General features: G+C 39.5%; 1 protein-coding gene across 1 annotated transcript in view; it reads right to left on the bottom strand.

Annotated features, from left to right (window-relative positions):
- KIF13A (kinesin family member 13A) overlaps positions 1 to 15,320 on the bottom strand; it is a 227,081-nt gene that overhangs the window by 100,086 nt on the left and 111,675 nt on the right. Inside the window, 1 exon segment of the mRNA XM_055079543.1 lies at positions 8,613 to 8,673. Within this exon segment, the coding sequence (XP_054935518.1) occupies positions 8,613 to 8,673 (61 nt within the window).

The raw sequence follows: 15,320 nt of genomic DNA, 5'->3' as shown, positions 1-15,320 counted from the left end.
CGGAGCCTGTGCTCCGCAACGGGAGAGGCCACAGCAGTGAGAGGCCCGCGTACCGCAAAAAAAAAAAAAAAAAAAAAAAAAAGAGCTATTTATGCTGGATAGTGGGAATCAGGGAATCCATAAAAGATGCACTATCCCTACCCTAAATGTTTCCCGACTCCAGTTCACACTCAAATGGAACGAAGTGCCACTTGTCTAGGGAAATATGTACCAGCCCAGAAGGGAAACAGAAGGGCAAGTTCAGAAGTCCTGAGGGAAGCAAGAGGATCTATGAGAATTTGTTTCTATCCCAGACAAACCACACAAAGGCACAACACAGTCCAACCCAAGAGCCTGTGACTTTTCCGCAGGACCCCTGCCACAGAGGAGATGGTCACTCTATAGAAGTCAGCTCCATGTGCCTGGCACAGGGAATCCACAGGGCAAAACCTGACCTCACTTGTTCATAACCATGACCAAGGTGCCAATTTCCTCTGTGGGGTTTATTATTAGACTCCTACAGCTGTGTGGACAAGTCTTAAAACCCAGGCATGCCCAAAGCAACCACAACACAATGTCAGAACAGTAGAGAGGGTTCCTGTATGGAATTTCTGCAAGCAAAGTCACAGATCTGACCCACCCAACCCTGAGTCACACATGATACGGCTCTCTGAAAAGCTAACACCCTGAGTCTCCACACGTGTGCGTAACGTGTCCCTCCTGGGAATAGCAGCAATGGCCTCAAAGTTACCAGGCACGTGCATTGGGAGCTGAGTAACCAAGGTAATTCTCTCACTGCAGCAGGGCCCTGATAGCAAAGCACAGAAGAAGAGAAGCTAGGGATGGGAGGGAAAGTGCATATCATGCATAGGCTGACACTTGACTGCTTACGAGGAACAGGGTGAAACATCACAGTGGGCTATGCTCTAGGAAACGGGAGAACAAAATAAGAGGGCATAACCTTGTTTTATTCACAATCTCCATGAACCAAGGCAGTCTCACATAGATCATGGCTGACAAAAGCACTAAGTATGGAGATACAAGGCTGGACGTGACATGACATGTGCACAGAATATTTCTAAGGTAGTGACGTGGAAGAGCAGCCAGGATTTTAACACGATTTTATCCTTTTAAACGGAATCCCCAGTTTTCCTTCTTTTCCCCATCTCTTTTTTCACTGGAGTTAAGAGTGAAAAAAAAATGGTTACGTTCAATATTTATGCTCTGGAGTTCCTGGGCCTGCGCATCTGTGAGGGTGTTTTTCCACTCCTAACCAGGCTGACGGCACTGGCGACTGTGATGAGTCTGGACCTGGCAGGTGGCCCAGCTCTAAATCCGAGCACCTGGACAGTGCAAGGCCAGTCAGGCACCTCACACACACCTGAAGGGGTGAGGAATGCCGAACTTGGACGAGGTTTCAGGTAATCTCTCCCTCAAACAGCGCAACTCTCAGAAACTGTCACATGTGGTGACTTTAAACCTGGTTTAAGTTAAATGACCAAAAACTACAGAGCTTAGATAAAGGAACTAGGGCTTTAAAGGCTTGACTTGATGACAAGAGATTTAAGTTTTAATAAACTATAGAAGATTGCCATTAAGGGGACTGGTAAAAGGACCCTGAGAACCTGGGCCTGGAGGGTAAAGGCAGACACGGGGCCATTTTCCACAGTGGCATCTGGGAGCTATCAGCACTGCAGTCCTCAGGAGCTGTCCTTGCAGCACGGCCTGGGTGACTCGCCCAGATGGACGTTTCCACCCCCTGACAGTGCTGCGGCCAGTCATGAGCTGGCAGTGAACCTCAGCTCCTTTTTTCTGTTGCCGTATAAAGTGGCTGAGTCACAGAGGAGGGGTCAGGCATCGGGGCCCCGGATGAAAGAGCTGTGAGGACTGTCTCACAGAGAATGCATTCTGGAGTGATTCAGGAGGGTACTTTCACGTATAACAACTGCTGAAAAAGTAGCTGTTCTTCACCTCTACCTGCTCAACAGTGTTTGCCACTGTGTCCCTCTGACACAGAGGCAGACCTGACTCAATATCTCTTCTGGACTGCAGGGTGCACAAGATTGACAGCACTTGAGGGGAGGTGAGAACAAAGCCCAAATCAAACACAGGCATTCAGGACTCGGGAGAACTTCTGACAGGAGGGAGGATGCTAATAGTATTATTCCTGGCTAGGTTCCAAGCCAGAGTACTCCAATAACATGACTCCCTAGGCACAGACTCTTGTTGGGATAAGAGAGAAGAAAGGAGAGCCTGGGATTGCAGTAGAATACATAAAACCTTCACACATAACTGTCATTGACCCAAATCCACATTTACCACTGCTTTCAGCTCTCTTACAAGCAGCAGGGCCTCTCCGAACCTCAGTTTTCTCATCTGTAAAATGGGAGCAATATCAGTTTCTACTGATTTGGTGTTCTGACAATTAAATGACCTGCTGCAGGTAAAGGGATGAGCACAGTGCTGGGAAACTAGTGCTCAGAACTCTATTGTCTATTGTTGTTATTATTATCCACCCCTCTAAACACACTTAACTAAGTTAAGTGATGTCTCTGGGTGCCAAGAAATACTCTAAGGAATAGATGTTGACAAAGAAAGGAAAGTGGAAGAAGGCATTGGGTGGGATTAAAAAATCTGGGAGTAGAGGTGAGAAGAAAGAGAAGCATACACACACACTCTTGTAAAAAATTTAACAGTATCAGCCTAGCTTACTTATCTCAGAGAAATTTTTCTTAACTGACCTTCACTTACCCGATTCTCTCAATTAACATTCTCTCTTCCATCTGTAAAATACACTGATGCATGCTTACTGCACACTAAATCACCCAACTGGTAGACAACTCTCTGGACTCCCACCAGCTGAGTTATGTTCTCACAAAGGGTCAGTTGTGTTTGCTCCTGAACTGGTTTGTGTCAGTTACACTTCTCTGTAATTACATAATTAACAAATGCAAAAAGAGAGTTGCTGGTTCTAAGAAAACTAGGTTGGATGCTTAGGAACAACTTGATAAAGGTGAGCCCCTAAAAGAACTGTCAGATTAGGTATGGGTAAGAATTTGTAAGACTGTAAAAGAGAAAGAAAAATCTAGAAGGATTCTGCAGTCAGTGTTTCATAAATGTCTTTTAAGATGGCATGCACCATTTATAGTGAATCTCTAACAAACTTTTCACATAGTCAACTACTACTGCTTCTCATAACCACAGGGAAAACTTCCACAGTTTTGATAAACTTAACAGCTAACAATTATTGAGTATTTATTCTACACAAGACACTTGCTGAGGTCTTCATATACACTTGAATAGTAAAATAATGAATCAATACAATATGCTATAACAAATATTTTGGAAGTCTGCTTAAAAAATTGGTTCTATTTTGGCTACTGTCAACTTAAAGAATGTAAATTTTGATGCACAGTTAAACAATATGAAACAGAAATCATTTCTACCTCTGAGCCCATAAACTCTCCCATCATAGGAACAGAATCAAACATGGCTATTCTCCCCACAGCAACAGCCATAGCTAGGAGGCACTCAGCTGTCCCTTCACAGTACAAAGCAACGTTAGCAGAACAAGAATCATCAGACGTAGAACATTTCTCCTGAATTGCAGGGTATTACAATGCCTGAAAGCACAGGTTTCAGCAAATCTGAGCAACATACCATATGGTGAGAACTGTCATATAATTTCTAAGTCAACAGTTTAGAATCTCTCAGGTCAGGAAATGTTCTTGTCCATATAGATACCCAGATATGCCACCACTAGACTGATTTTTATTTTTGGTATGAAGATTTATAGAAAAACAGGTTTATGAAAAATATTCTCCTGCTGGGAAGAAAAGCAAAACCAAGGTTACTGGAAGTCATTGTTATTTAACCAACATGACACATTTTAGACAGTGATAAAAAATGTATTGATTTATTATCGAGAAGCCCTTAAATGAAACCAGTAGTGATTTAAACATTTAAAAAGGCCTATTATCTGTTATGATGCTCTCAAGTTTATCAGTATTCACTATAATAACATTATAATCCTCAATGTTGATCTATGTTTATGTGTATGTATATATGGGCTTGGGGAGAGGAAACGGATTTATGTAGAAATCCCACGCTGTGGGTGCCTGATTTTGTAGGTTACTTCTGTTTTTTCTTAGCCCTGGCACAAGGGTTTTTGCTTAAAGATTCAGAATTATGCGCAGACTCGCTAACCAAAAGGTGGTAATAAGAGATAATATATTTAAATTGTGAAATGTCTCAAAGCATGATTCAATGCAATTCAAATGGCTTAACAAACAAGCCTTTGATTTGACTCTGAAAAGTCCACTGCAACAGCTGTGTGGCCAGCATAAAATGTCTGATTCATGTTTAATCTGAGAGCTGGAAGAGATCTGAGATCATTCTAGGTTATATATCCTCCTTTCACAGATGAAGAAACAGACATCCCCAAAGTTTAGCAGTTTGTGGCAAAACCAGGTCTCATAAATACCAGCACACACAATGCATTTTCTCTCCAAAGGACTGATGCTACTATCCTTACTACTGCTACAACATGACAGTGATAAAGATGATGATAAATATTTCTTTAATTTATTAATTAATTTATTTATTTATTTTCTGGGTCTTCGTTGCTGCACGCGGGCTTTCTCTAGTTGCGGCGAGCGGGGGCTACTCTTCGCTGCGGAGCGCGGGTTTCTCATTGCAGTGGCTTCTCTTGCTGCGGAGCACAGGCTCTAGAGTGCAGCCTCAGTAGCTGTGGCATGCGGGCTCAGTAGTTCTGGCTCCCGGGCTCTAGAGTGCAGGCTCAGTAGTTGTGGCGCATGGGCTTAGTTGCTCCGCGGCATGTGGGATCTTCCCGGACCAGGGCTTGAACCCGTGTCCCCTCCATTGGCAGGCGGATTCTTAACCACTGCGCCACCAGGGAAGCCCCGATGATAAATATTAAGTGAGCATTTCCTGTGGTTTAAGTACTTTACATGAACAGGTCATTTAGTCCTCAAATCAACCCTATGAGATCAGAACTATTATCAGCCTTATTTAACCTAAGAGGAAACAGAACTCACCCGACCTTACATAGGTAAAAGGTGGGGGAGGCAGGACTGGAACCCGGGCAGTTCGATTTAAAAGCCCGCATGCTTCCACCACTCCACCCAACCCACTGCAGTGCCGTTATACCTACTATAGAATTATGGGTTTCTAAATCAGTCTGAGAGTGGAAGCTCTTGCTTGCTATAGCTTTTAAATGAGTAGAGTAACATAAAACATAATTGAGAATTTAACATTTGACACACCCCATGAAACTGAGAGCCCCTCTTTGCTCTTTCAATCCATGCACTCATCTCTCTCCCCTCTCCCTCCTCCTCTCTGCCCCCCAAGTTTTGAGAGCTGCCTCAAGAGCTCTGATTCAGTATCAATGATGCCATTATTCATGGAGTCTGACAAATAGGTCAGTTTCAGGAACTATGTGCTTCCCCTTCTCCGTTTCTTCTATGTCCCATCAGAGAATGAATGCTTCTATCTTAATGTTTCTATTCACAATTAAGAAGGAATTGCTTTCTTTTTAATTAAAGAGAAGGGAAATCAAACTATACTCCAATATAAAATAAAAATTAAATTTAAAAAAGAGAAATGAAATCATATTAGTATAGAAACCAATCAACTAATCTACTAGTAATATATTCACTAGGCAAATTATTTACAATGAGTGCAAAAAACCCTGAAAGACTAGTAAGCAAGAATTTTACTTTTTGCTGAGGTGGTCACAGAAGTTGTACAATAATGGGGATACCTAAAGAATAAGAAACTCCTCTTATTTTGTAAATATAAACTTTACATTATATAAACGTCTCCTCACATTTTGTAAATAGACTCTGCTCCATCGACCAAGAGAATCCTATTTCAGGGCTAATACCAGGAACATGGTATTAGATGTGATCGTGCAAGCTAAAATTTAGTAAAGTTTAAGCTATCAAAATGTTTAAAAATCATTTTAATCTTTTAAAATACTTCGGCACATACTATTTGTAATGAAGAGCTACAGAAGTCTTGAGTTTCACATTTTAATTAATTTTATCATCTGTACTTAATAAAATTATCTCGAGTAAAAAAAAAAATTTGTCCTACATTCAGAGGTATGAGTGATACACTGCAGAAAGCTAGAATGGTCTCTATGGGCAGTAATGGAGGATGTGATTGTAGAGATATGGAAAAGAAAGAGAAAAGCAATCTTCCTAAAGCATTATTTTAACCCCATCACTCCAATAGCCCCTCCCCTATTTTTCACCATATCATCTACGTTTCTTAGTCTAGCTTTTAAACTTTCCTATTATCTGGCCTCACTTAACATGTACAAGTAGGTCTCCCACTGATTCCCCCCCAAAATGCATCTTTTGCTCAGACCAGTGTTACACACCATGCTCACTCCCACTTCTGCATCCTCACTTACAGAAAAGCCAAACGAAGTATCACTTATGGGCACCTTCCATTGGTCAGCTCATTAAGTTACCTACTGAACCCTTATAACAACATATTAGATAGGTATTATCACTGCAATGTTTCCCATTTTACAGAAAAGAAATTGTAACTCAGAGAGATTAAATTGTCTAAGAGAACCAAAGCAAGCTTCCTGAGACTTAAACCCAGGGTGGAGTTCTGAGTCCGTGTGCTTTCCTTGACACCGTATTGCTTCCTCTCGTCTGGATGCCCTCCATACTGCCCCGTGGTTAAATCTATGCTCAACTTTTATGTCCAGTTTCAGTCCCATCTCCTCTATGATGCCTTCCCAGGCAACTTCAGTCTTTCCACATTTTGCCTCTCCTTGGGTTTTCTATAATACTTAAAACCTGTAAAATTTAGAGTTTAAATACTATTTCAAAACGTTTACTGTTGTTTGTCATGCATTCTTTTGCTTTCCAACTTAGGTTATAATTTCTCAAGGGCTTCCTAGGCTGCACACACAGTAGAAGTTTCACGAATACTTAAGGAACTATTCTGAGACTTTCTGGCTTCCTAGGTTAAATAAGAAGAAACACTGGGCTGGAGCATAGAAGGGGTGGTGGGGAGTCAGGGAGCAGAGGGTGGGGAAGGTAGACGGGGCTATAAAATAAAGGATCTTAAATGTCATCCAAAGAGTACAGATTTTTATCCATAAGTGATGAGGAGTCCTCTAAAGTATTTGACAATTGCATAAGAGTTCTAATACAGGGAGCTATATCTGACTATATCCTGAATAATATCAACTGAACAGAGTGAGAGATTGGACTTTGTATAGCCATAGCATTTGTCCTCATCTGTTTCTGTCACAGTATGAAGTGTTTTACTTTTGTTTATTTAAATCCAAAAGCACACACCCAGCACAAAATTATACTGTGCTAACAGTCAAGGCCGACTCTCCTAGACTCTGTAGAATTTATTATATAGACACCCAAAGGACTGATAAAAAGACAAATTAATTACAACCAATATTAAGAACTATTTACTCACATTAATAAAATACACTGCTGAAGTTGCAGGAATGATGTTTGGAAAGAAAGGCTAATTTACCCAATGTGAGCAATGGAAGGAATTTTCCTAGTTCCAGCCATTAACTTTTGAAAAAATTATACATCAAATTTCTCAACAGATTTGCTTTATGCGGCAAGGAAAAGACTATCAATAAACAAAATTACCTATAGGCAAGTAACTTCTTTTACCCTCTAATCTTTTAAGATCTACATCCTCTCCATCATCCCCTCACTGTTTTTCTTTCTCCCTTTCTTCCTTTCTTTCTTCCTTCCTTCCTTTCTTCTTTCCTTCCTCTTTCAATATTTCTTTCTCTTTCTTTCTTTCTTTCGTAAATGGGAAAGTCATTCAGCTGACATTCTTTTATGTAGAAATAAGAAGAAAACGCTCATTAAGACTATATATCTAAGAAAAAGGGGTCACAGTCAGAAGGGAAGGAACAAAGACTTCCTCCACTAAAACAAATGCTTCCCTCTTGAGCTAAAGTAATTTTAACTCCTAGGAAAGGTGAAGATTCACCTGTGTTCACAAATAAAATTAGCAGTCATCTGTATTTAATGGAGTAGGGATAAAATGCCTCAAGGAAGGAACAATAGCAAAATGTGGGGCCTTAAGGCAATGTTTCCCTGAGGAATGTACAGTTTTAGTTCATATCACCACTGACTACTTTAGAACACCAAGGATGCGAGGGGGCCCTGGAAGCCAACAGCATCTGTGCTTTGCTTGCTTAAACGGAGCAGTGCCTTCCCTGAAAGTTAGAGGCAAGGAAAGGCACAGCACATTAAACCTCCTCTTCGTGTAAGAACCACAACACCTTCCGCTGACGGCTTGAGGTGGTTCCCCGTTATCTCTAATCCTTGGAACACCTCTGAGGACACTTCATACCCCCTTTACAGGTAAAGAACCTGAAGCTTAATGAGTTTGGGAAAAAACCTGTCCGAGGCTTCTCAGCAAGTAAATGGCTGAACCAGATCCTAAAACCAAATCTTACTGACTTCAAAGCCCACCTGCCAGAACTGGAAAGAATGAGTGCGAATTTTATGGGAAAAACAGAACTCCAGAATAATTAAAGAAAACAGACATAATGGAAGAAGAGGCCAGAGGCCCAACCGTCAAGTGCAGAGAGAGAGCCAACTTACCAGCATATTTTGTAGTGTTAGATTCATCCATGGACCAAAAGCAATAATCAAACGCAAATACCTAAATGAAAGAACAAAACATTAAACTTAAAAATTAATTAACTTCCATGAATAAATCAGACTGAAAAAAAATTCACCGATGAAGATGAGGGTGCCTGCTACTGTCTTATTAAAAAAAAAACAACAACAAAAAACGAGAAAACACCATAGGTTTGATGCTTTATTAACCCTGAAGTTTCTTTCAGACTAAATTGATGGTTATTTTCTTGTATTAGACTAAGTTGCATATAGAAATTGCTACTTATCCATAATTCAAACAAGGAGACATCTTAGCCAAAATTTTTTAAATGATACATTTAGTGAGAAAGAACAATGGCTTCTCTCCCAAGTCCATGGTTCCAGCGTCTGCTGAAACTCTCCAGCGTCTGCTGAAACTCTCCAGCCAGACCTTCCATGGCTTCACAAGAAACACTAAAGTGATCAACTTTCATTTAAACCAGTTCCTTCTAACTTTCCATGATGCTACCATTTCTAGCATAGCCAAAGCTTTGTCAAAACTCCCCACGTTTCCAGAAATCTTGTACTCCCAGTCTTGGGCCAAGTATTGTTAATAAATCCATAATTCACTCTCGCATGCTTTAGTTTTCTGCACAGTTACAGAATGCCTACTATGTAGTAGGAATGGCTGATGCTGCCTCCATAAGGACACACGTCTAATCACTGTTTTCCACGCATATGACCACCACTCATGTTCCAGCCATCATCAGCAAATGCATCGGGCAACGTTCCCCAAAGTGCGCACCAAGGAACAGCAGTTTCATGAGACAGTCCATGAAATAAAGATTACATCATTCAGAAATGGTAGATATTTTACCCTGCTTAAGATTTTCTATGCAATTCTCAATATTAAAGTCTCTGAAAAGTCCTCCAGCAAATAAACCCACTTAGTTGTGTAACTTTTTTATTTCTCAATTACTTTTGGTGAGGAGAGTAATACCTATTAACATGCCTTGAAACTAGTGTTTCTCAGCATACTCCTCAAGCAAACTGGCTCAGGTGACTCAGAAGTGACTTTCACAGGCTCCTTGTTACAGCCTGCCCACCCCTTGCAACTCTAATGGTAAATTACAATCCTAAAGGGACAGAGACCCTTTAATGCTTAATCATTGCCAAGAGATCGTAAGCACTGAGCAATCAGAACCCAAGCACTTTGACCTGGCACTTGAGACTGGCCATATGAGACCCTTCCAGCCTATGTCCCCCAAATCCCTTAAGCTTCAGCTGAACTTTCCATACCTTGGAGTTGCTAAGACAATTCCACCTCTGTCATTTTCTTTATTTCCACCCTTCAGGATGCTTCATACTCCTTAAGGCCCAGTTCAATATATTTTTCTTCCAGGAAGTATTCCTTGGTTAAACCCAAAGGGATTTGCTTTCTCTTCTCTGAACTCTCACAACACTGTTTAATCCTTTTTTTGTGTGACTCCTATCCCAATTATTTTATTTTTCACTTATGTATATGATGGGTGCATATGTTTTATCTCCCCTGGTAGACAAAGATCCTTAAAAGCAGGAACCATACCTAATTCGTAGTTGTATCCTGCACTGTCCATAGTAGTTGCTTTGTAATTATTTATTAAATGATTACTGTCATTGAGAACTTGCAAGAAAGAAGGTACTTTCCACATCATCAAAAGACTAAGTTATGCTCTGAATAGTTTCAGCACTACATGCACTTTAATGCTTTTAAAACTGATTCAGGTACACACACAACTTACATTATCAACCTCAAATCCAAATTCAGTTTTGTTATTTATACAAACATTCACTCTGGTCTTATGACAACCAAGGTTAAAACGAACAGCTATGAAACAGTAGTTTCAACCAACAGAGTGTGAAATATTTACTGCATTCAAGAGCTCTTCCAAAGATTTGAGAGACCACACAGGCTTAATCCAGTTAATCTTCCTGCCTCAAGGCAGGACGGAACTTCAACACTTCTCCTGAGAGATGAAGATCTGTCTTGTTTTTAAACATTTCCAGAAAAGGAGATTCTACAACCTCCCTTTAATGGCATCTTATAACACTTAATTTTCAATCCCAGGACATTTTGCTTTCCTTTTGACCTAAATCAACTCTCTTTACTTTAAATGGCCAACAGAGGTTACTTTCCAATTTCTAGGTATGTTAATTGTTTCCCTCTAAAGTCTCAATGAATTCCTCTTGGTGGTTGCTACATACAGTGAAATAATAATTTATTTCCTGTATGTTAATTTTTCATACCTACCTAAAACTTGTATTTAACAGCTTGCTATTTTGCATACAAGGTTAGAAAGCTAGAGATTTACATTCACAGTAATGTTACTTGAAATAAAATGAAATCCACCCCCAAACTGGTGGGGGTCTACCCTTAGTAATAATCATTCCAAATTCTGTGCCAACTTTCATTTCTAACAAATGGTTAATAGTCTAAAGTTGTTTTTGCTCATAAAAAGGAAGATAGCAATTTTTCATTTTAGGCATTCACCCTCCCAAATTCAGACAAATGTTAAAACTCTGCAAAGGAGAAAGGGCCCTGATAGTACTGGCAGACATAATTGTTCTTTTCTTGCCAAAAACTGGCCTCTCCCTGAACTGAATTATGTCTCGAATTTCAAAACCTTTGATCACAAGCATTTTAGAATGGTCATCTCCCTCAAACCAGTCATGGAGTACAGGTTATGCTTTTACTCAACATTTATCAGTAAGAAAGTTGAAGCCCAGAAATCTGAAGGATTTCCCCTAAAAACTCAAAGCAACTGAAAAGATTCCTGTTATCATTTTTTTATTTAATGCAGGTTACCAGGGATCCCCCCTCCTCCTATGAAATTCCACAGCACTCTATAGCTCCCGTGGCACTAGTTCACATGTGCTCCTGTTTTATGGCTTAGTTCAACTGGTGTGGGTCTCACCTCCACTCACAGGTGAACCCGTTGGGGGCAGGGGCTTTGTCTCATGCTAGTGCCTGGGTCGGTACCTCATAGAGAGCAGCCACTGTATGTAATATTTTTTCAATAAATAAACAGAATACCAGCAGAAGACGTTGGAATGCAGATAAGAACACGGAATGAACATGAGAAACTGTTATGAAAACGCAGAATTTCAAACTGCAAGACAGATTTTTAGTGTTGCATTACTTTCAATGCACATTTTCGGAGAACTTGGTTCCTTCAAGGGTCAAATACAGATTTGGTCACTAGATGAGTCCTCTTCGGCACCATCATTCCAGGGTTCAGGTGGATAAACAAGTATGGCCACATCAAGTATAATTTGTAGTTTGCACAGAATTAGAACAATTTTTGGTGCTAGAATAATTATTTGGTATGACTGTTATGAAAACAGTGTTAAAGATGTTTAAAATAATTTCTTTGTCTTAGGTAGCCCAATCATTTCCCTTGCAATCTTCTTAGTACTATAAACAAACTAGTATTCACAAACTATTATCTTTCTTTTCATGGCTAAAAATTTAATTATAATTTAATCACAAAGGTTTGTAACAAGAGGACATGATTTTCATATTTTCTAATACAAAATCATTGACATTTCAAAAGAGATAACAAAACCATTTTCTTGAGTTATTCTTTAGAAACTAACCACTTCAAATAAAATAATTTTTTTCAAAGCCAGCACATTATACTACAGAAATATATTTACTCAAGACTTCTAACTAATTTCATTAGAATTCCTAAATGTTTATTTCACCTATTCATTATGAAGTCACTAGTATCTTAATTAGACTGTGGCAGACAGGGGACTTCTTTTTTTCTTTTTTTAACACATCCTTATTGGAGTATCATTGCTTTACAATGGTGTGTTAGTTTCTGCTTTATAACAGTGAATCAGCTATACATATACTCTTGCGTCTCTCTCCCCCCCATCCCACCCCTCTGGGGGGTCACAAAGCACTGAGCTGATCTCCCTGTGCTATGCGACTGCTTCCCACTAGCTATCTATTTTACATTTGGTAGTATATATAAGTCCATTTCCACTCTCTCACTTCGTCCCAGCTTACACTTGCCCCTCCCGCTGTCCTCAAACCCATTCTCTACGTCTGCATCTTTATTGCTGTCCTGCTCCTAGGTTCATCAGAACCTTTTTTTTTTTTTTTTTTTTTTAGATTCCAATTATATGTGTTAGGATACGGTATTTGTTTTTCTCTTTCTGACTTACTTCACTCTGTATGACAGACTCTAGGTCCATCCACCTCGTACAAATAACTTAATTTCGTTTCTTTTTATGGCTGAGTAATATTCCATTGTGTATGTGTGCCACATCTTCTTTATCCATTTATCTGTGGATGGACACTGACGTTGCTTCCATGTCCTGACTATGGTGAATAAAGCTGCAATGAACATTGTGGTACATGACTCTTTTTGAATTATGGTTTTCTCAGGGTATATGCCCAGCAGTGGGATTGCTGGGTTGTATGGTAGTGCTATTTTTACTAAGGGACCTCCATACTGTTCTCCATGGTGGCTGTATCAATTTACATTCCCACCAACAGTGCAAGAGGGTTCCCTTTTCTCCACACCCTCTCCAGTATTTATTGTTTGTAGATTCTTTGGTGATGGACATTCTGACTGGTGTGAGGTGATACCTCACCATAGTTTTGATTTGCATTTCTCTAATGAATAGTGATGTTGAGCATTCTTTCATGTGTGTTTGTTGGCAATCTGTATATCTTCTTGGGAGAAATGTCTATTTAGGTCTGCTGCCCATTTTTGGATTGAGTTGTTTGTTTTTTGGACACTGAGCTGCATGAGCTGCTTGTAAATTTTGGACATTAATCCTTTGTCAGTTGCTTCATTTGCAAATATTTTCTCCCATTCTGAGGGTTGTCTTTTCGTCTTGTTTATGCTTTCCTTTGTTGTGCAAAAGCTTTTAAGTTTCATTAGGTCCCATTTGTTTATTTTTGTTTTTATTTCCATTACCCTAGGAGGTGTGTCAGAAAGGATCTTGCTGTGATTAATGTCATAGAATGTTCTGCCTATGTTCTCCTCTAAGAGTTTTATAGTGTCTGGCCTTACATTTAGGTCTTTAATCCATTTTGAGTTTATTTTTGTGTATGGTGTTAGGGAGTGTTCTAATTTCATTCTTTTACATGTAGCTGTCCAGTTTTCCCAGCACCACTTATTGAAGAGGCTGTCTTTTCTCCATTGTATATTCTTGCCTCCTTTATCAAAAATAAGGTGACCATATGTGCGTGGGTTTATCTCTGTGCTTTCTATCCTGTTCCACTGATCTATATTTCTGTTTTTGTCCCAGTACCAGACTGTCTTGATTACTGTAGCTTTGTAGTATAGTCTGAAGTCAGGGAGCCTGATTCCTCCAGCTCCGTTTTTCTTTCTCAAGATTGCTTTGGCTATTTGGGTCTTTTGTGACTCCATACAAATTGTGAAATTTTTTGTTCTAGTTCTGTGAAAAATGCCATTCGTAGTTTGACAGGGATTGCCTTGAATCTGTAGATTGCTTTGGGTAGTATAGTCATTTTTATAATGTTGATTCTTCTAATCCAAGAACATGCTATATCTCTCCATCTGTTTGTATCATCTTTAACTGCTTTCATTAGTGTCTTACAGTTTTCTGCATACAAGTCTTTTGTCTCCTTAGGTACGTTTATTCCTAGGCATTTTATTCTTTTTGTTGAAGTGGTAAATAGCAGTGTTTCCTTAATTTCTCTTTCAGATTTTTCATCATTACTGTATAGGAATACAAGAGATTTCTGTGCATTAATTTTGTATCCTGCTACTTTACCAAATTCATTGATTAGCTCTAGTAGTTTTCTGGTCGCATCTTTAGGATTCTCTACGTATAGCATTATGTCATCTGCAAACAGTGACAGCTTTACTTCTACTTTACCGATTTAGATTCCTTTTATTTCTTTTCCTTCTCTGATTCCTGTGGCTAAAACTTCCAAAACTATGTTGAATAACAGTGGTGAGAGTGGGCAACCTTGTCTTGTTCCTGATCTTATGGGAAATGGTTTCAGTTTTCCACCATTGAGAATGATGTTGGCTGTGGGTTTGTCATATATGGCCTTTATTATGTTGAGGTAGGTTCCTTCTATGCCTACTTTCTGGAGGGTTTTTATCATAAATGGGTGTTGAATTTTGTTGAAAGCTTTTTCTGCATCCATTGAGATAATCATGTGGTTTTTATCCTTCAGTCTGGTAATATGGTGTAGCACATTGATTGATTTGCATATATTGAAGAATCCTTGCATTCCTGGGATAAACCTCACTTGATCATGGTGTATGATCCTTTTAATGTGCTGCTGGATTCTGTTTGCTAGTATTTTGTTGAGGATTTTTGCATCTATGTTCATCAGTGATACTGGCCTGTAGTTTTCTTTCTTTGGGACATCTTTCTCTGGTGTTGGTATCAGGGGGATGCTGGTCTTGTAGAATGAGCTGGGGAGTATTCCTCCCTCTGCTATACTTTGGAAGAGTTTGAGAAGGATAGGTGTTAGCTCGTCTCTAAATGTTTGACAGAATTCACCTGTGAAGCCATCTGGTCCTGGGCTTTTGTTTGTTGGAAGATTATTCATCACAGTCTCAATTTCAGTGCTTGTGATTGGTCTGTTCATATTTTCTATTTCTTCCTGGTTCAGTCTTGGAAGGTTGTGCTTTTCTAAGAATTTGTCCATTTCTTCCAGGTTGTCCATTTTAT

The sequence above is a fragment of the Physeter macrocephalus genome, chromosome 18, assembly GCF_002837175.3.
Source record: "Physeter macrocephalus isolate SW-GA chromosome 18, ASM283717v5, whole genome shotgun sequence".
Lineage (NCBI taxonomy): Eukaryota > Metazoa > Chordata > Mammalia > Artiodactyla > Physeteridae > Physeter > Physeter macrocephalus.
The sequence above is the reverse complement of the archived record's forward strand: the minus strand, read 5'-3'. Positions and strand labels throughout refer to the sequence as shown.